Here is a 23,003-nt window from a genome sequence, read left to right on the forward strand (position 1 = left end):
TTTTCAGAAATTTAAAAATTCAAATTTTCCGAAAAAGTATCAGGAAAATATGAGAAGCGAGGAGGTATTTTCAGAAATTTAAAAATTCAAATTTTTCGAAAAAGTATTGGGCGAACATGAGAATCGAGGAGGTATTCACTGAAACTCAAAAATTCGATTTTTTCGACAAAGTATCAGGAGAACATCAGCATTTTACAAACTTTTCTTACAAATACTATAACAGGATAACATGACAATCGAGGAGGTACCTGGTTTTTAAGTACTATAGTAGATGGGAAATTGTTCCAGATGAAAAACCCCTTACTCTTTTAGCATAGTGGTCTTTCGCATCTTTTTCCTCTTTTTTTGGTGCAAATACAACTTTTCACTTTTGCGTAAATTTGGCCTTGCCCCGGAATATCGATAGCGAGAGTGACTCTGGTGGTTGGATGAGAGTAAAAGCGAAAGGAAAGATATTGGAGCGACTGAGAGAGGTGCTTGTGACGCGTTGCTAGGCTACCCAACCACCGCGCTTACTCTACCTAAATTTCGCATCCTCCGTACTTGATCTTTATGGCTAACGTTTCGATCGGTTTCCCTTGAATTTTAGCTAAGCTGATTAGGCATTATGGCATCCACCGTAATCCGGTATTACGTTACACTTTGAGTTACCTGGGGGACATGATTTTAAGGGGCTATCAACCATTCAAGATTCTCGTTTTTTTTCCTTTCTTTTCAGAGGCTTTTGATTAAAGCTCTACGAACGTGAATGTTTTGGGGGAATTTATGAGTTCATGATTTATAAAATGACAATTTATAGTTATGAAGAGCTGGAGCCATTTATGGCAGCCGATATACTGCAGCTCGAGGGAGTATACTTAAAATTATGCACGTGAAAGTCGATCCAAAGGAGAGTCGAGGCACGTGCGTGGATAAATGCGTTACTGCACGGATGCAACGTGCCAAGTGCTTGGCTAATGGGCACGTGGCCACCTGTTTAATGTTCTTCGGGCGGCGTCATACAAGAGGCCGCGTTCACCTTTCCTGATACCGCACTTCGACTACCCTTTACAACGTGTCTTTGCAATCGCCTCCTCTTTGTGTCGCTGAAAGCCTACCCGCATTTCACTTGCACCACGCTTTTTCCTTCCCCCCCCATAAAACCACATTCGAATTGCTGTCAAATTAGAATACTGATAAATTTCTGGGTGAAATTTTACTATAAATGGAAATTTAATGAGAGAAAACTGGCTTTGTGCTCCATTAAAATTACAAATGGTAGAGATAAAGCTTAATTTGTCGATGGGCGCTTTGAAAAAAGTCTGGTTTGATGGAGGGTGGGTTTTCAGCCAAAAACTTGGCACTCTACGCATTTGAGCGTATCGCTTGGGGATTAATAACCGAAGGCTTCGTTAACAATGGATCATGACTGGAGGGTCAGGGAGTTGCCGTATTATCCGAGAGCATGAAACAAACGTGAGGCAACGGAGAGAGAACCCTGAACACGTTCGAGCACTTTGTTTTCTCCATTTCCACCATAATCGCTTTCTGTGGTTGAAATGATTTTTTCACGAGTCAAACAAAAAGAATGCCCCCCAGGAGGAGAAAACTATCCTCTCTGATTTGGCTCTTTTTTTCTGTTTTTTTTTTGTTTGGAAACAATAATTGAAGAAAAATTCGGGGGAATAGAGTCGTGATTTGGAGTGAATGGCCGTTAATTCGTGGCAGCCGTACCGGGAAGAGTGGTGCATGCCAGTTGAAGGGATCGGATCGTTGGAAGGGTGTTTAGCCCCCGGGGGAAGGGAAAACGCGAAGCGCACGTTGAGTTGAGTTGAGTTGAGTGGTCACTGCACACCGATCCAGTTATATACAAGGTGGATGAGTGAACCGGCCTGGAGACGTCAAACGCCATGAGGGAAGGGTTTATATCCGGGTAAATATAATAAGAGGACCCTTGAATATACGAAACACGTCGTTCACCAGCCACAAGCTTTCCAAACTCTCTTTTTTCCTTTTTTCATACTTTATTACGCATTTTAACGATTCATGACAGCTATATCAGAAACAGAACACTAGGTTGAGAGCGCTTCAAATCTCTTATTTCATAACATGTCATCTGTGTAATAACACTTGTCATGAGAAGAGAGAAGCAAATAGATGGAGTTAAAAGTGTTCTTTTGACCATCATCAAATGTGCATGAAATGTTAGATGGAGGTATAGTACAGCGAGATAGAGATTAAGAAAAGGAAACGGAGAGAGAGTAGAGGATTTCAGAGGGCTTTTGTAGCCCTGCCACCGATGTAGTAATATCACATAGACGTCGGCACACCGGTGCCATGTACATCGAGAATGCGCCCAGGTGGTCGGATCATTGAATCCCATAAAATCGTGTCGACCTCGGTTCGTCGAACCTCCTCGATCACGTCCTCCTTATTTCAGCCAATTTTTCTCTGTTCCCTCAATTTTATTTCTCCACTCTAACGTCCTCCACTACTCAGGTCAAATATTTATTCAATCCCTCAACAATTTATTTTATCTCTCGCAGAATTCCTAGAGAGTGGAAAATTAGTAGAAATTGTGGAAATTAAATGTGAAGGGGCCTCGAGAGTACTCGACTTGACTGGAGCTTTCTGTTTTCAACTCATTCATGCGAAGGAAAATAGGTGCGCAGTAATAAATGGACAATGCCACACTGTCACGAGTATATCCAGTAAACTGTGGTAGTCGTAGCTGGTAGTCCACCCCCTGGTAAATGTATACAACTGGATTGTGCCGAGTTGAGAGAGAAGATGAACGTGTGAATGGAGACTAATCGTTTCTTCGTGCGCAAAGCCTGTCTCCCGTCTCAGAGTAGCCTCAGTGTTGCACCTTATACAGCCACATCACATCACATCACATGACATCACATCACATCATTCTATACCCTACACCAGCCATCTCCACCACATTGTTCTACGACCGTCCATTCCTCCACTTCTCCACTAAGGCCCTCATTGTTCTTCATTTTTTTTTCTTACCCTCTTTTTCCTCTTGCTTTCGCTTGGCTCCACCATTCTCACTCACCTTTTTTCCTCTAATTGTTCACCACGGACATGCACTTATTGTCTCATAAACAGCCTTTGTCGAGTTATTTTAAAACAAATGTTCTTGGAGTTTTTCAGCTAAATGCCATAATTCTTTCGGTTTTTTGCTTTCATTGTGGCTTTTATCTTCTCGTAGTTGTTCTGCTATTAATCGGATTTAATCAGTCACTTAATTGAACAACCTTTTTTCATTGTACATCTTATTTGGTCGCCGGAGTTTCATAATTTATTCAAGAGAGTGACTAACCGAATATTAATCGTGGGTTGATTCGACTGTCAATTTTTAATATTCGTGACGGAGAATGAGTGGAATTTAATGAGTTGAATCTGCCACGTCGTAGCGAATCCCGATGAAATTTTCCTTATTCAACTGATTAATTTGACACTCGATGAATAATTCTTGCTTAAAATATGTCTTCTCCGTATTAACCTCATTTTGGCTGGATAAGTTGTCTGTTTCCTCGGCGAAAATCCATTAATTTTTCATCCTCCAGCACACAGGGGCAATTGCAATCTCCTGGTTCTTCCTCTCTATGCCAAAATGCCCTGCACCGCAGGTTAGTACATACAATCTCTCGAAATGCCTCCTCTCATCTACTCGCACTACACTGCCTCCGAGAAATCTCCGACTATCACTCGTGTACATAGAAGGATTATATATACGATACGGGATGAGTCGAGAAAAAAAATCCTGAAAAAGGAAAAAAAGTAGGAAAAGAAGAAAATACGAAGAAATCCGGTGGCAAACGAGATTGACCGGATTGGTGGATTGTATTCTATTTCCTCAGCTGGAACGAAACTGACGCCAACGGTAATGAAACTTTTTAATCGCCGGGGGCCACTTTTCCAGATAAAAGTGTAACACACTCTGACAGAGGAAGGATAGAGCTACCGGGGCGAAGAGGCAGTTAGAACATTTTGTGGCAAGCGTTTTCAACCCTGTTTTCTTTTCTACTTTTTTTTTCACCCTCCCCCTCTTTTTCACCTTTTTGCCTTCACTTCTATTTGTCTTTCACATTCTCCCCCAGTTTCACCTACCAAAATCCCCCTTCACTCCCACACACATACACACACGTCATCGTGTACGCCGTGATTTTTCACTTGGTTGGAGCCCACTGTGTTTGTGGGATTAAATTAAAATAAAGAAACAGCGGGAGACAGATGTGGGGGAAATTACCGGCGTTGAGACGTATGCTTTTATTTATTTCACTCAGCTTTTCGGGCGAAAAAAGGTAGTTCTCATTTTTTACCCTTCGGCTGCGGTTTTAAATTAGATTTTCTTGGCTCGGGAATTTTTAATTACCTGGTAATATATTTTTCTGACATTTTTCAAGTCTCCAGGCGATTTTTTTATCAACGAGATGTTTTCATTCCGTTCATTTGCTCATCTGAGTTATTGTATGCAGAAATTTATGAATTATTCCTATAAACATATTATTTTCCTTTCCGCTTATTTTTTTCAGAACCAAGTTTTTTCGTTGTATCTCGGTGTTACGATAACTCTTGATTAAAGTGCGTTCGATGGAGCTACAAATGTATGTGCATGTTTTTTTTTTTCATTCTGTCTCTCTCGTGCTTCTATTGTAGATTTTAACTGAGAGCTTTTCTGTAGTCCGATATAAATCTGTGCAGCATTGGGAGGCACGTTTTCATCGGATTCTCGAGAATCTCGTTTTCAATCTCCCTCGGTCTTCATTCCAACGTGAATTTTTATTCGTTACATCGTCTATCCACCCTCAACCCTCCCCTTCCCCGCAGCGTACAACTCCCTTTTACTGTATCTCTCTCGTTTGGGTTTTTTTATTCCGTCGTTTTATCCTCTTCTTCATTCACCACTCTGCGAAATCTGAGCAAGGCCGGATATCGCCTTTCCAACCCGAGGAAAATAATTAACTGCCTGCCGTGGTGGAAATTCAAGAACGTTTGTTCAAGTTAAGAGCTCACTCGGTAGTTTTTTCTAATATTTTTCACGCTAGTCACTTTGGAAGTGTGACTCTATCTTCCTTTTTTCAATGAGTCTTCCTCAATTTCTCAATGTTTGCACTCCAGGTACGCATAATCTGATATATCCCATTAGCTTTTATAGGGATTCATCCGTCTTTCCTTCTCCGCGAGCTTCTGTTTTCTTTTTTTTTTTTTCTTGTTAATTAGATTTACCGTGGGCGATTTTTAATTGAGAGTAATGATTGTCGTAAATTCATTAATATTCCCGATGATGCAAATTGTAATTTATTGGACTAAGGGTTTTTGTTTTTTTCACTCTTTTTTCAGGCACATTTCTGATGGATGACCGAGAGTACTCAGCAGTTCGTAAGTTGAATTTAATATCTTTTAAAGAAAAACAATGATAACAATATTATATTGCAGGTGTAGAAATTTTGCATGAATAAATGGCCATTATATTCTCATAAGAATCTCAGTTAAGGCGGCGATTTGATTGTTAAAGAAGATTTATTTATCGAGGAGGTAATAGCAAGCTGTTTCCTAGGTAAAATCCAGTTGTGTCGTGGGTGATGCTGCTCCCTCAGCTAAAAGATACGTAATTGAGGGAGTAAGCCCGCTAGCCCGAGCGTTAGGCCTCTTAATTCTCCCAATAAAACGGCAATTTCCGTCTCCACGTGGGCTCCATTGGTGTCACTATTAAAGCCATGTGCCACCTGGGATCCGTGGAAAATAAGTAAATAATAAATTGGCCCGTGGGGGGAAAAAAGAGTGCAGGAGAAAAAAGAAGACTAAAGAGGTTCATAAAATCCGAGCTTTAGACTGCGATGCAGATAGGGAGGGGGAAAAGTACGTGCGCCTTTGTCTTGAATTCCTACATCTCGAAAGGACTCGAAAGGGCTCCAAAGGGCTCCAAAGGGCTCCAAAGGGCCGCAATGACGATGATAACCCTTCGACACTTGAATAGCATGGGCGTGAGTGAGCGCTCAATTGTGCGTTCAAAGGGGAATGAGAGAGTTGCTCAGTGCACCGGCCCATTTTATCCTGTCAATCATAACTTTCCATTCCAACCATCACTCCAATCAATGATCAATCCAAGTCTCGATCTATCGAGTCCTCCTCGGACAACTGTTGTCGTGGCGGTAGTGGCCTGGTGGTTTTATTAAAAGGTTAAATGGTTCCTCTAGATGCCAGCAGATAAGAAGAATATTTCGGGCGCTGAAAAAAAAGTTTTTTCATGTTAGAAACGAAGTTTCTAGATTTAAAAAAATGGACTTTCCACAATCTAGATTGTAGAAAAGAGTTTTCTTGAGTTTTGAAAGATCTTTTCTAACATGGATAAACTTTTTCTCTGTGCAGAAATTGACAGCCATGCTGCGTTTAAATTTACTCACTGAAATTATCATTTGAAAATATTGTAATTTGTTACTAGAATCATTTTATTGCCGTGATTTTATCGTTCTCCTCAACTCGTTCTCCAACACTTTACACATCCATGATATTATATAAAATTCTACCACGATGCTCGAACAATGAGGTGAGTGAAACCGTGTAACTCGAAAACAGCCGATTAATTTACATACAAACAGACAATTACAATTTTCATACAGCATCCATCTTGCGTATGGTACATGGTCGTACCGTTCCCCCGTCAAAATGACAGTACTCTCTCTAACATAACCCGCGTGGACACATAAACATACACATACCCGTAAAATTGCGACACGTGCGAGAGTACTCTGAGTCTATGTGAAATTGTCAATTACACCTTGCAAATGTTGGTGGAGACCTTGTACACTGCTGGATTACATAACTGCGCATTAAAATTCTAACAGTTTCACGACCTTTTAAGTTCATACTTTAATACTGAGTTTTAGGGTTGCTCATTTGACAGAGCAATAACGTAATTACAGAGTTGTTGCGGTTAAAACTGCGTGGAGAATGCAAGGAATAATGGAAAATATGTAGCTATTGCTCGCTTCGCTCGCTCCCACCGCAAATCGCATGATTTGGATGAATTAATTCTCACATTCAACTTTATCCCCATGAGAAAGTATATAGAAATGCCTGCCGAAATATTGAAATTGAAATTTTATTCATGACGATTTAGTTACTTCTGTTACTTGTTTTTGTATTTAAATTTCTTCATTTTAGTTTTTAATATGATGTATAGCTTCATATATGTCGATTCTTCACTGCTCCTGTAGTAAATTTCCACGGGAGGATATTGCACTTGAACTGTCACGCAGAGAGAGGGAATTCAGCCACTAGCTCATCATAAATTATACATAAACACGTTTTAAAAACTAGAAAAAAAAACATAACACCAACCCAGCCAATTCTACAAAACCGTTGATAAAAAAAATGAAAAAAAAAAAAAAAACATAAAATATTATATAGTTCACCTCGATGTAACAATCACGTCACCACGTCGTTATCGTCGTTAAAAGTGCATAGAGCAGCGAGGGGATATGAATGAATATAAAACATTGGATATTTTTCATTTAACAGTTACAACACAGGGTGGGTACACCCTAGGTCTCGTTCGACAGCTGGCAGCGGGCTTGGATATTCGTAGCTCAAATGCAACGCGGGCGACCGATGGTCAGAAGGGGAGTGAAATATATTTCCGATTACACTCTGGGTTACAGGTGGCACGATGGATTCCCTATACTCTCTGTTGAATCGTTCGCCCCGTATTTGCCCGGCTTTATTCATTTTTATTCAGATATCTTTCTATCTATTCGGTCTTGTGTCATTTTTTTTTCCATTTTTTTTTCTTCATTCATAACGAGGAATTTTTTATGAGATTAGATCGCTCACGACAGATGCACGCAGTTATTCTTTTCCTTAGGATGGCTCCGTGGCTATTTCAGTAGGTTTTTCCGGGCTTTAGTGGGGTTATGAGATTAATTAAACATTTGGACGGGGGAGGCGGCCAATTTTTGGGAAAAAAATTATGGTTGAGGACTTATTTGCCGCTTTTATCGTTTTAATTGCAACGCTCGAAGAGGTTTTGAGCTTCTTTGAGGGGATTAAACTGTAGATGTGCATGAGAAAAGGATGTGCAAGGGATTAATGTTCAATGGCCAAATGCATTCATGAGATTTATGTGCAGAAAGCCGCATGTGGAGCAGTTGTGGTTGAACAGACATCGCTTTTCAATCAATATAAACCGTTACGCTGATGACGGAGTGGGTGGACATGGTTAATTAGTCGACTTTTCCCGGATGTATCCCTCTGCGGTTGGTGGACCAACAGGAAACGGATGTAAATACCGGATCAGTCCTGTACCCCATCATCCCTCTGTGTACTCCCACTCTCTCTCCACTCTCGTTTCTCCTAGTGAAGAGATGTGGACGGCATTTCAAACCGAGTTTTCGATATTTCCGGGTTATACCATTGATGCAAACGCCCCGTGTTAACCGCACAATTTCACTTCCGGATCAATTTCCATATAAAAATTCCGTTTCACATCAAATAAAAAATTGTTTTTTTTTTTCCACCATTTTTTTTTTGTTTATTTTTTGAGGAAATTAAGAGGAGGCATGGGGTGTTGTATGTTAACGAGTCAAAATGGTAAAAACTTGAATAAAAAGTGAGTGTGGGGTGTTCCTCGAGCCATAATCCCCCCAGATATTTTGGAACACGTTAGAACCAAGTGGCCAGGGAAAATGGAGGCCTGGGCTTTGGCGACAAGGGAAAGGACGAAAACGACGCAATATGGCTGCTCAGTGCAGAACCGGGAGCGAGAGTTTGCCCGGTCGTCTAACACCGAAACGCCAACAGCACTCCGAGTACAGGTAGAAAGAGAGTCAACAGAAAAGGTGAAAGGGGAGGGAGTCGGTTTCTGCAACACATTTTAACTATCCAAATTTAAGTTGGAGGTAAGTGCCTTCGCTCGCACGAACTAAACTTTTTCCAACGGGGTGTTAGAATTGTATTTATATGCTAATGTCAGTCGAGTGAAGAGGGTAGACGATACTCGCATTTCTCCATCGTTTTCTTCCATTTTTCCCCAAGAATTTTCTCTCTCTACTTCGTCAGTTTGAAAAAAAAAACATTGACAATTCGAAAGAATGATATTCATCTCGCCCTGGTATTTTTCATTTAAATTTCAATAACGAGGTCGATCCAAAAGCGCTCAACCAAATACATTCCACAATTTTCCCCCTCATAATTCCTCCAAGTGAATAAAAATTCCTTTAAATCGTTGATATTCCAGAGAGGATACCTCTCACCGAATCTCAACCTATCGAGGAGGTTGGGAACCAAGTGCATTACCATTTGAGGGAGTCTCTACATCCCCGGTTGAACCTGATGTTCCGAGAGCAGACAGTTACCCAAAACTCCCCCTCTATACACATTTTTTTCCTTTACCCATCGTGTAATCCCCGGAGCGCCGCGGAGAATACAGCCGCTGTACAAAACGTAATTTATAAGTTCAACTCTCTGTAAACCTCTCATGCAGTCGCTCCCACTCCCCTGGCAGTTGGAAACTTGTGGAGTGAAAACTCTGACAGACTCCTCTATCTAGCGGATCATGGTTTTATTAAAAAATGATGAATACACCTGATAGGGCTTTGCGAGTACATTTTTTCCAAGTCGGGTGAAAAAACCATTTATCAACGTAAACGCTATCCGCATCGATCCTCCTCGCCTGGCGTTTTGGCACTGATCGAATATTATTTTCGGTTTAATCAACGTCCCTGTTCAAGGAATACTTCTCCTCTGTTATTACTTCTAAACGGTGAAAAAAATTAAAATGAGAGAGGACCGGAAAGAAAATGCGAAAAATTTCATTTCATAACTCGAAATAATGAAGCAATTACTTGAAAATAATTGTTACAAATTTTCAAAGCAAATTGTTTTCTGGCTTGAAAACAAAACGTCCATTAAGCGTAATAATTGAAGAAATCCAACAAACCTTCTCTGACAATATAAGGCGAAAATAAGAAAGTCCCGAAGCGCAATAATTTATAAGAAAAAGTTTGAACCGCCCCCAGGAATCGCCGGGGAACAGCTCCCCTCCGGCGGCTGGAAAACTTCAAATACACCCCTCATGCACCCCTCATGCACCCCTCATGCACCCCCAACCACCCCCTAGTGCACTATCATCTCCAGTTGGAAGCTAACTTTCCTTGGATCGTCTTTCTATTAAAAATATTAAATATTTCAATATGGGGATAGAAGCAGAGCGAGTGAAGCTCGGTAAAGACGTGGGGTTCACTTAGGATTTTAGGTGAACAACAGTGGGAGGTAAAGCGCACGATGGTTGTAAAAGCAAAGGAGAGCTTACGACGTTAAGCTCGTCGTGATTGAACTATTTATGTTGCGGACGCGTATTCCACGTACCATACTCTCTCTTTGCCTCCTCCTTCCCCTTTGGTTTTTCTATGATAACGTTTTGTCTCATCTCTTCCTTTCCTCTAACGTCTTTTCCATCGACAAAGGGGATATGACACCTGACTAGAATTTTCCATAGACTTTTGAGAAATTATTGAATGCAAGAAAATCCCATTTCAAGGGGAGAATTCTATTCTGTTGAGTAAATCCCCCCCCATTCATTCCTCTCATCGTTCGCCAGATTTTTCTCACTCGAAATAAATTTATTTTGAATATAAAAACAGGCGAACATGTTATTGTACTTTTACCCGAGAATTCTCGAATGAAAATCCTGATGGATGGCAGTCAACGTTTGCCAACTGAGGAATTAAATAAAACAAGGCAGTGCGGGGGAGAAAAAGAGGAAACAAATGTATTCTTCCGCATGAATCCCGAAGAACCTGCTGTTCCTCGTAATGTCGGAGATTATCTCCTGCGCGGGAGGGCGCGAGGTTTCATCTCGGTGTCGGAGTCGGAGTCGAGTGAAGAGAAGTTGGGAAAAAAAAAAAAATAAAAATAAAAACGAAAAACTATGCGAGGGGAGAGAATGGTACGATATCTGGCAGAGATCCACCCACCTAAATGGTGAGCGCGATCAGTATATCCACTACACAAGCCAACGCATATTTATTCTTATCTACTCCCTTAACCTTTAAATTCATGAATTGAACAAGAGATTCTTTAGCACTCGTGAAATTCAAGCCCTTGAACCTTCACCAATCATTAAAAAATTCTCTACCAATTTATGAAAATCCATGCATTGACCCTTTTAGCACGCATAAATTTTTAATATTCCACTCAGCAAAACATAAAGCTTTCATCATTAAATCCAGGGGAAAATAAAAATCAGTGCTGCAACGAATAAATAATTGATGCCAACGTTGAATGGGCTTATACCCTCTTGAGTGCTTGGAATAATTGGAAGAATTGTACTAATCAAGCTAGTAATAATGAAGAGCTGGTTTTAAAAATTTAATTTGATGTAAAATTTCGTGTTAAAAAGGTGGAAAGAAAAAAACAGTGTCTATTGGGCGAAATGTGAAAAAAATGAAAAGTCATAAAAATGGTCAACAGATGCATGAAAATCCCTTCAATTTCAAGGCTATAAATTTTTAATAACCCACCGAAAAAGCCCTGACCATTAAAGCCAGGGAAAAGTTAAAATCAATACTGCAATGATTAATGCCAAAGTTTACGAGAAAATAATCTGGGACGGAGAGGCTAGCAAGAGCTATATATCCTGCTCTCCCCTGGCTGGCCATAATGCCGACCCGAAATGTCCATCCTCAAACAAACATTTGATATCTCTGAGCAGGGACATACGGAGTGAGAGAGAAAGTAGGTGGAGAGTGAGGGATATGGGCGATGGACGACGGGCGATGGGCGATGGGCGATGGTAGATGGAGGCATTCTCGCGCAAGCTCGATTACTCGCCGGGTTTGTTGGGTTGGCACGCACGCCCACTCTGACCAACGGCTTCCTGGACACTCTCTACCGCTTGGTAAAATCACCCCTGGTGCAAGTGGTGCAGCGTCCGTCCAATGGGCCTCCTCTATCTCTTTTCCACCCAAAACTTCACTTTTGCTCCTCTCTCCCTCCATCTCTCGGGGTATTACGTAGGGCACATAGTTGGGTTGGCGACACGTTTTCGGAAACAATGCCGGCTTACGATAGAGCCCAAAGCGACGCTCAAAGTCCTTCCTACAATTGTTTTGTTACTGTTTCACTCGTGTATCGGGCTTTATATTGTATATACTTTGTTGTTATAGCGTAAATTTTCACATTGATGAGAGTTTGGTGATGGCTACGAGCGGATGGTGGTAATGGTCGTGGGATTTCTCCAATTGACATCGTCAAACTTTATTTCAGGGGTTGGAAATTAAATGATAAGAGTATTTCGGTGGATGGCTAGGTGGGTGGAGAGCAAAGAGGGAGGGCTTTGTTTGAGTTTTATTTTGAGCTGTCACTTTGAAAAGAAAAATCCGCTTTAGTTTTAATCCCTCGGATTTGGAAATCTCCCTCGCCCCGGAAGTTGGTGGACCCTAGCTGATGTCAATAATTTTTCACTTTTTCAGGACTTTTGTTGAGATTCTCCCGGGCGTTTTTCCTTTATTTTTAATTGAACATATTTTCATCTGAGAGAGGAAGCCGTGAAAATACGTCGATCGATTCGGCGCGACGTTCTCGTCTCCGCGTTTTAAATATCGCCCATCCTCACCAACTCCCTCACCTGGGGGTCCTCGCGGTGTCGATAAATTTTACCCGAAAGCCGGAGCGATGATTCATTGCCATTGACGAGAGCAGAGGAGATAAAGAGGATTTTTCTATTTTTACTCCTTTATTTTTAACAAGACATTTGTTTTTTTTTCTCAACTTCTACATGGAGAAAAAAGTTGAAAAAAGGAAAAACTTTGCAATCAATGGAAATAGAGGTGTTTTTAGAAAACTCCGGTGTACACAAGTCCAATAAATTGTCGTGAAAAAAACTAGAAAATGAAGTAGGCGAGCAGGGTCTTCCTCCGGCGACGGGGCTTATCCTCTTGTTTCACTGGATGGACGGTGTACAAGGGTGACAGTAGGTGGAGAGTTAATCCCCCTCCCTCCATTTGATACCGGAAGAACAGTGTTCGTCGGCTGTCATAAATTGGATTACAAATTGTTGTATTTTTATGCGTCCAACCGCCGTCCTTTTGTCTTGCCGCAAATTAATCCTGTTATTCACGCGACAAGTGCCCTAACGCAGATTTTGCTTTTTCAATTGGCACTAAAGTTGCCGTAAAAATACGTAAACCCATTTGGCCAAGTAAAATGTCTCTCTTCAATAATCTCCGCAAGATTAATCGCCCTAATTAAAGTGGGAAAATGGTCTGAAAATGGATATGGATATGGATATGGATATGGATATGGATATGGATGTGGATGTGGATGTGGATGTGGATGTGGATGTGGATGTGGATGTGGATATTTGTGAGTGGAGGAATTTGATCAATAGGAGAGATAAAGCTAGTGGAAAAAGGCCCGGTTGGGCTGTACCGATCTCTCACCGCCAACGCTGACAGAGAGGAAGCACGGCTGCCAGCCGGCGGTGTAAACGCAATAAAAATCTGTCGACGTTGGTCGTCGGTGTCTGCTATCCACCGCCTAAATTTCATCCGACACTGCTGCCTAAAAATCCATGTATACGTTCTATGTCTACATACACACGCACCCCACCTGAATTTCATCCCATTATTTAATGCACATACCAAAGAGCTATCTTAATCTTTGTTAATATGACGCACGAGGGGGAGAATTTACGAGCCCGTAAAAACTAAGATGACATCTCCTAATCTGATAATTGATACAGTCGTAGTTGTGACACTGGTAGAAAATAAAATTCACTCGAGTCGGAGGGAAAATGTTGAATGATGAACGTAATCACAATGTTTTTACGTCCAAAGATTGCGCAACAACTCCCCTGTATACAATCGCGAGGAAAGATTTTTATTTTCATAAAAATGAAAAAAAAAAAATGATGAAAAATATAATATAATGTAAAAAAAGATAAAGTACAGTGAGTGATAAAGTATAAATTGTCTGAGTAATTGATTCAAATGAACAAGTTGGGATATTCTTTTGGATGGAGAAATAATTTATCTTGGCGCAGAGAAATACTTCAAGTACAAGAAAACTCTGAAACATCTACAATTTTGTTTGGGGTGGAAAGAAAAAGCAAGTTTTCACAGCTCTCGGCGAAAGAATAAAAGTGAAAGAAGAAGAAAAGTGCGGATCTGGTGGTTTTTTGGCCTCGAGGGAGTAGGGCATAGCCTCTTTAAGACGGTTCGGCCGTACAGGTTCGTTCTACATCCACTGGCTTCACTCATCGTTTCTTTTTAGTTTTGCCCTCTCTCCAGGCACTTCCATCTAAAGGCTCTCGTGTAGTCCCCTGGAGCGGATGCAGTCAGGGAAATGTAGTGGAACGCCACCGAGGGTAAGGTTAGACGAACCGAGAGACAAGAGGTACAAGAGATGGGAGAGACGTTGCGGTATTACCTACCAATACCACAGGATTTATTCGCTGATATTGGCAAAATCCAACGACGCCAATGCAGCCACTGTATTTTTATTCGACGCTCCTATATGTCATAACGAGAGGCGAAAATCGGAAAAAATAATAAGAAACGGATTGAGCGTCTTCCGACATTGAGCAAGATTGACGGACGCTCGGATAAAGAGGAAAAGTGAGGGAAAACGGGGAGAAGAGAAATAAAAGGGAAAGTTACATATGGAACAGACGTCTCGACGGATATATCGATTTTTTACGCAAATTTATTCGGGGGTGATTGAGGGGAAAGCCTATTTTTCTCATGTCCATTCACTCGAATCAATTGCTAAATTGCACTCGGGTAATTTCCGGGCGAAAATTTCTCATATACATTTTCAACATTTCTTCTCTCAGATTGCATTTACCCCAAGAAATATAATCCTCCCATATTTCTTCATAATCAGCATGAAAAGGTCCCAATGAAAATAAAACTGGCAAATAAATTCCCACAAGTTGCATTCTCATAGAAACAAAAAAGTCAACAAAGCGTGATATAACCAGAAAGAAATGGAGAAAAGTGGGGGTTTGAGTTGGGTGATAGTTAAAAGGGAGCGTAGTAGCGCATGGGGTAGTAGAGTGGCCCATCGTCACTTTTTCCACTCGCATGCCATCAGACAGTGAAAGGGGTTTTTCACTAGGCCCTATCCGGCGACGACGTTTTGTTTCTTCCACTCTTCATTCCCCCACCTCCGTAAAACCCTCGAGAACTGTCAAGGGGCCAAGACAAAGACGGAGAGCAGTTTTGCCCTACCTGCACTTGTTCTCTTTCTTTTCGTTTTCTCTTATTTTTTTTTATTCCCCCATTTTCTCTCTCTCTCTCTCTCTCTCTCTCTCGGGTACTCGTCGAATACTTCAGGTTCAGGCGTCGTCGGTGGCATCCCGTGGGCTTTTGTTTTCCTTCCACTCTCAAACTGGGCACCCCATCCTCTTTGCTGGTATCATACGCCGATGGGAGACGGAGAAAGTTATTTTTAGCGAATTTTTTCTCTTACTTTTTTTTAGATGGGGGGGCTTCGGTTTGTTCAATTTTTCCGCGGGTTTTGCCGAGCCGGCTTGGAGAGAGGAAGGGGCTTTACTTTTGGCAGGTGGTAATAACCGGGGGGGATTGTGCCGCAGGGCACCTGGGATGAGGATATATTTGATGGAGAACGTAATATCGTACGTTTTATGTGTTGAGGAGGGATATTGATACTCCGGTAAATATACTGAGGGGTATCATTTCGGGATAAGGTTTCATATGTTGCAACCTAGCAATGTAGCAGGCCTCTACGTGGTTTTCCTTCATTCATTCGTTTCCCGTTCCATGTCGGTAATTTCATTTTCTTTGGTGGATTGATGGGTAGCAGGGAGTTGGCGCTATTGTTTTTGGCTCAACATGCGGATCTTTTTGGTGGGGGAATTGACAGCCTAGGGGGAAACTTATTGATGAATTGAGGGGAACAGCTGATCAAGTAAATTTTCCGATCTTGAGAACACTTTATTTAGAAGCATAATTATTTTCAATTTGTCATTTTGGGAGGAGTCGATGAGTTAAAGGGTTGATTTAAAAAAAATAATAATAATAAATTAGAATTCCCGGACAAAAGCATGAAAGAGTATCAAACAATTGGGCGCGATATTCCGATAATTCCAATTCCTGCCATTACTTTCCACAACAAAATAATTTCCTCTACAAAGGCAAATAAAAAAACCCCAACAAAAACCTCAAGCAATAGGGTGGAGTGTACAGTGGGGGGTAGTTTCGCAGGGCATTAGTAGATTTAGTGCGCATTTATTGGCTACCGCTGGAACAAAGGGCGGTCAAGGGGTGGAAGGCATCGGAGTGACCGCCAGGCATCTGCTTTGGACATTCAGCGTAATTGCATTTACAAACACAAACGCAGGAATACGGCATACCGGAGTTACGCACGGTGTATATTCCCCGGGTGCTTGGTTACGCTCAAACTATATATACTATTGTACATATAACATTGTATGTATTGTTTCAAACGGGGGTCAGGAGTGCGTTTGTTTCACTTTGGTATTGTCGAATTCACTGGCATTTGTATTTAAATGTCCTTTTCTATCTTTCACGAGAACTTGGGGGAGGGAGTTGGCATTTCAAAAACTAATTCAAAGGACTTGCCTCTGGGTCTTTGAAGAGTACACTTCGTAAACAAAATTGAAAATATATTAAAATGGAGGTCGGGGGGCTGGGGGTAACCGCATTGGCGTATTCCGAAGCTTTTTCCGATTGAAACAAAAACAAAACAAAATGGCAAACACAATGGGATAAAAAAAAAATTTAATTAAAGAATTTTTCTCGTTGGAGGACGAGAGGACTCGTTGGCAGGAGGGGAGCAATGTTTGGAATAAAAGGAATAAAAGAAAATACAGACGGAGATGCCGGGGAAAAAAGTTTTTCTGACGTGCGGATAAAGTTGCGATTCACCTGGGTTTGACTCAGTTTTTGTCGGTAACATATGTTGTGGGGGGGGGGGGGGGAAGAAAACTTTGAGTGCCGTACGCAGTTGGACAGCCGAGAATTATCGATGTGGCTTGCGGTCTGCAATTATTGCATGTAGAAAATGTTTTCGCGTAAGGAGGTGAAAAAGTGAATTCTATGGTGGAAAAAATAGAAGAATGAGCGATGTGTCAGTTTGTGGATTATTTCCACGCTGTAAATCAAATTGGCCTCATTTATATTTTCCGATAATGAATTTTTCTCTTATCAGTGATGCAATATCGTCTGGGGATACTCGTCATATTCACACACAAGCCCCTTCAATCTTCAAACCACTACTTGAAATCCATTTCACGCGACAATTAATGTGTTTCTATAGATGAAAATGTGCAACTCGGTCACTCGTGTCAGTTTCCATCCCCAGAAACCTGTTTACTCGCTAAACAAAAATTCATTCTCTCCGAGTATTGCCGAGAGTGATGTCAGTCAACAGTGGTCGAGTGCATTTCACGTTTCTCTGGGAATTATCATTTTTGGGTGTTTCCCATGCGTCAGAGTTTAATTGGTGGTGGATCAATCTCTAAAATTAAATACTTCATGATATCAGTGGTCAGTAAAGCCTCCATACTAGCGAAAAAACATCTAAAACAATAAAATTGCGTAGAACAAATCAAAGCGAAATAAAATGATTCGGCGGGGGCGGGGGATAAAAGTCGAAAAAGGGAAAAATGAAAATTCCATTGGTGGATGGGTGCGATGATGAATAGGCGAGTTAATAAATAGATATTTCAAGTGCACAAAGACATGGCAGATATGTTGAGTGAAGGAGGGGGATGGGAGCTGAGTTTACTTGGCAGCGTTGAAGCTTCAGCAAGTATATACCGTTCTAATTGTGCCAGGCTATAATCGTGCGGCAGCTACCCTTTTGCATGAGCGCTCCATGATATTTCGAATGAGAGGGTGAGAGGACTGTGGGGCTGTGTGGGCTGTGCGGGCTGTGGAGTGGAGAGAACTAGTGGGGGTGTGCATTACAGGTTGCATTTGTGGTGGATGGGTGGCTGGAGGTGGTTCCCTTCCTCCATTTCCACTCCCCGATCCCCGATCCTCCAACAGATCCTGTAATGCACTCGATGAGCTTAATAATCAGAAATACACGGAATTACGTGGAGCGCATAGGAACAATGTACTTGTTACCATTAACCCGTGCAGCACAACAACACGATTCTCCATAAAAGTGCATTAATCATGAACATTTTTTTGTGAATGTTTGGAACACTACTAACCATTGGTGCTATCTGAGATGTGTGGTGTATATAGATTTATTTGGAGGGAGAGTGAGGAGGAGATTTATTCGGAGCAAGTCAGGTGATGACGTGAACCATTCGAGAACTCGGAAAAAATCTCATCCCATTCGCTACTGCAAAGCTCCTCTCGGCCAATTAGTTCCAGAGATATTCAAGCATTATAATTCTCTCAGAATAAATTTGCTCATAACTTGTGAACTAATTAAGTAAAAAGGATTGTCTTATAGTGTTTTGAGGCGGAGATTTCAGCAGTCTTTTGATTATGATAAAGTGGAACTGGGGGAAATTGGAAATTTAGACAATTAGTTTTAACCGGTTAGAAGTTGAGTTTCACAATGGTCTTTATTTGTAAATCTTGAAAATAACCTGAAATTGGAATATTGCATCAGGGTTACCAATTTCCTTGAGTGAAATTATATCCATGGTGCAGGAGGGAGAGAGAAAACTGTAAGAATTAGAAGCAAATCTAGCTCGAGAGATAATCTCGGTGGCCTAGAAAGTGCTTCTGTTGAGGAGAAGAAGAAGAAGAAGAAGAAGAAGAAGAAGAAGAAGAAGAAGAAGAAGAAGATAGATCCTAGAGAACCCAAAATATACTCCGGTTCTCCTCGTAATACCCTTCTCTTGCCCGTGGCAGTTTCTACGCTAGACGCAATTAAGGGGAGGATCATCCAATTTGTGCATGAGACCGCAACAATGTTCCTTGATTGAAAAGAGAGTCAAATCCGTCGTCAACGTTGTTGCTTTTTACCTCTCTTTATACTTGTCCCCATTTCCCTCTAATTTATCTAAATTGGCGGATTCATGAAAAATAATTAGAGGATGAATGGAAATTTTCAACATTTCTACATGCTCGAAAATAATGGATAATCACTATGGAACGCTACGAGTTGACAAGTTGACGCACATTCAGTGGAAAATAGCGAACAATACAAGAGCAATATTCCTAATGCAGTGAACCACGCTGATGCTCTCTGTTTTTATAACTTATCCCAATGGAGGGATTACACTTCACAAAACGAATTTTCAGTGGTAAATTCATGACACGCGTGGAGCCTTTCATCGAACCGTCACGCACGAGCAAAAAATGGCCTAAACAATATTGTGTTACGAATTGTCAAGTGGTGGTACTACTCAGCCATATTATTATTTCCTTCCATTTGGAATGGCGAATAGTGGCACGTGCGGTGGTTTGTTAGCGAGATTGGTGAATAGGTGTGGTAGGCGCGGGCCGAAAGCCTTTCCGGACGCCGACAAGAGTGCACACTCCCTGGTACACTGAAAATCAATATAATCCCCCGGTCATATAGCCTAGCCCATATAACATAAGAATCCATTGGTGAAATTGTGTGTACACGCGCAGACGAGAAATAATCGGCCCCCTGACGTTTTTGCAAAAAAATAACGGTCACCGAGCTTTTTCCCTTCTACTTTCTCATTTCTCTATTTTGTACCCACTGGTGTCATCCTTCCTTGTATGATTACACACAGAAACCACCGCACCACCCACTGGGCTATATATATTATGCCTATACCCACGGCTCTTGGGGCTTTTAATATTTACGAAGGACATTATCCCACGCTCGCTTGATCTTTCCAATTGCTCCCTCTCACCCTCTCACCCCCATATTTTATCCACTGTCATGACAATCACTATTTATTTATTACTATTTTACCCTTCTTCACTCGATTATTGAAGATTAATCCTCTGTGAGCATTAGCATTTTTCATTCATTCAATGATTTTGTGTAATCCATCTCTTGGAATTGGATAATTAAATGGATATGGGGGTGGCAAGATTATTCGAACCATTGACGTTCAACGTTTATTCAACGTCGATCAGACTGATTTTTCCATTAGGGTAGAAGGTTCTTGTACATAAGGAAAATGAAAATCCGTCTGGATAAATGCCAATCTCCGTACATAAAGATTCCTTTAAAAATCACTCTATTTTATCGTAATCGTAGTAATAGTAATTGCATCGCAGTCAAAGATGACAATCATCCGATATAGCCGAAATGGCCAATGCTCTCCTGAAAGTAGAACAAGTACATCTCACCCACTGGATTTCGCAGCCCTGAAAAGTCTCTTGTAAGAAAAAAAAATAATATATTATTTTCATTACAAATATCCAAAGAATTGAGTCTATTGGATATGAACTAATGAAATGAATGTCAAGAGAGAATTTATTCAATATATGGCAAATAGAGTAAGCATTTGTGTGGCGTTCGAGTGATGGATGCTAGAGCCGTGACAAATCCATATTCAATCGTGTAATCCCGTGTACCAAATTGTGCTCCTCCCCAACTCCGATCACTGGTGTGTAAAGCCAACTCGTGTAAAGCTGTGCGTCGATGCCCCGGGTAAAGCCCGAAATGCGTCCGTATGTTGTCCTCTCCTCTCAGACAGATATATACGCATTCAATAAACGTGTCATCCTTTATCTTTGAGACTGACTGGGGTGAGCGCCCCAAAAATGGCCATTCACCCGTGTCCCTCCAACTGGCCTCTCTCAAAGGGGTGAATATCTTTAAATTCTCCAGTGGATGGTTTTTTTTTTAATTTATTTAACCGAGCTTACGACTTGCCCTCCTCGATTTTCACTCCAGACCAACTGCTGTGATGGACTGCATGTGATGGCAAACGTCACACCGGTTAATCAATTCTCATTACGGTTGCAAATCACTTCAAAACTCGAGAGTTTTCGTATTCCAAAGTTTATTGGGTAAATGCCCATCTAAAATTCAGGGTTTTGAATATTTCACAGCTGTGTTATACCAATTTTCAAGGTTTATCATTATATTTCGTTTGATTGATAATTATTATCCAGAATAGATCTTGTATGAAATATTTTACTCATAATTCAGTCACTGAATTTTGAAATTATAGGGAATTTATGGTTAAACATGACGATCAACTGAAAACTCTCGACATTGCGCATTCGGAAATTTATTGGGTGAATCAGCAGTTCCATTTGTGACCTTTTCAGGATTGCAGGGGTGAGTTATTCCCGCTCTCAGGGGTTTATTAACTCTGATTTATTATTTTAGTTCGCTTTACCTTCAAACAAATTGCCAAATTGGAAATTTCCAACTAGATTATTAATTATCTTTTCCACCAATCATTTATGATGGCACGATTTTGGCGTCGGGTGTGCTGCTCAATATCCAGAGGAATCAATTGAAACTATTACTATTATTATTTATCCTCTGAACCAATAAAAAAAAAGGAGCTCTGATGTGCAGCTACCACCTCGCGATTAAAATAATGCCATAATGAAAAATTCAGCAGCGAACTGCATGAAACAGACAGGGATACATTTAACTGTACGATCATAGAAATACTTGGTATCAAGTCACGAAATCACATACAGAGAGGCAAAAAAAGAGGAGAGGGAAAATTGATAAACATCACAGTCAACGTCAGCCATTCGTAATCAGTGAGAAAAGCCTAACAAAATAGCATAGGCACCTATTTTGCTGGTACTCTTTTTTTTTTCCCCCTCTGACTAAATGAGTGTGCTGACAGTGCGTCGCCAACACCGGACGTTTTCGCACAAACGAAACATCACTCGTCGCGACATTACTGCAGTCACGTGATCGTCGCCCATGTGAATTCAACGGTGTATATAATTAAATGTAATAACTGGAGCACATCTCAGTGGAAAATATTTCCATAAAATTACAGGAAAAATTATGGACTTTTTTAGATGAATTCATTTGCATGAGGGATTAAGCTTTTTTTTTTTGCTGATGTCGTTTCAATTTTTAATTAAAACAATTTTTATATATAAATGAAGATTAATTTTTCTTTCAAATATGACGGAGAAATATGCGCAAATGATGAATTATTCTTTAGAAATTAATTAAAAATCACAACTAGAGGTAATCATTGTGGATGATAAGATTTTTTTTCCCAGGTAAATCGAATGAAAAAATCAGTGAGAAAAAAAAAAAGTTATATCTCATACGAGCAGCCATCCCCGAACATTTAATTCCTCGATGGTGACAGTGCGACGCCAGAGCTTGAGCATTTTTAACCCGGCGAAAAGTCGCGACGTAACAGCAGTCACGTGATGGTCGCCCATGTGAATATATACGTTATATATAATTAAATGTAATAACTGTAACTGGAGTTGATGCCGGCATACACAGTCTCACGCGCGCTGTACAATAAGCCAACAAAAGGGGCATTTGGCATTTGTGTATCAACTGTAATGTACCCTCTACATCACGGAGAATTACGTGGGTCGAGGATTTGAGGAGTCAATGAGTCCAAGAGTCCAAGATTCGAAGAGTCCAAGAGTTGAAGAGTCGGGGAGCATTGAGGCGTGAATGGGTCTCTCCTTGTGGTGATACTCGGGGCCAAAATGTCCATAATACTCGAAATGTGGAACAAGGAGAGTCGGCTGGCACGTGACTATAATTTGCCAATTCTCAGCGTGAATAAAGAGCTGATTGAATGCATATACCGGTGATATAGAGTGACCCTGCGTGTTAGCAAGCGATCCTCTATCCCATTGCCGCCATATACGCCATTTCAAACCCTATATTCTCTCGTCTACTCCCGGGAGTCCAGGCACGCCCTCGCGCCCTGTAATTCGATTGTTTGGCAAATTCGGTTGTTAACAGCCTGACTGTGCGGTTGATTAGGGCTATGCTTGACTCGGGAGACTTGGACCATTAAAAGTATCTCCATTCACATTTGGTCTATTCAATTGGCCAACGGCCGATCACCTGCTCTCACCATACAATCCCCTTCTTTTTCCTTCATTTATTTCTGCTGA

General features: G+C 41.0%; 1 protein-coding gene across 2 annotated transcripts in view; it reads left to right on the forward strand.

The window, feature by feature from the left end:
* The window catches only part of LOC105274171 (uncharacterized), a 109,523-nt gene that overhangs the window by 58,829 nt on the left and 27,691 nt on the right, over nucleotides 1-23,003 (forward strand). Inside the window, exon 3 of one of the 2 annotated variants that reach the window (XM_011317071.1) lies at nucleotides 5,335-5,373. The exons of the other annotated variant lie outside the window; for it this stretch is intronic. Coding sequence (XP_011315373.1) covers nucleotides 5,335-5,373 — 39 coding nt within the window. The remainder of the gene's footprint in view (nucleotides 1-5,334; nucleotides 5,374-23,003) is intronic. 2 annotated transcript variants of the gene reach the window in all.

This window comes from Fopius arisanus, unplaced genomic scaffold (assembly GCF_000806365.1).
Source record: "Fopius arisanus strain USDA-PBARC FA_bdor unplaced genomic scaffold, ASM80636v1 scaffold00009, whole genome shotgun sequence".
NCBI lineage: Eukaryota > Metazoa > Arthropoda > Insecta > Hymenoptera > Braconidae > Fopius > Fopius arisanus.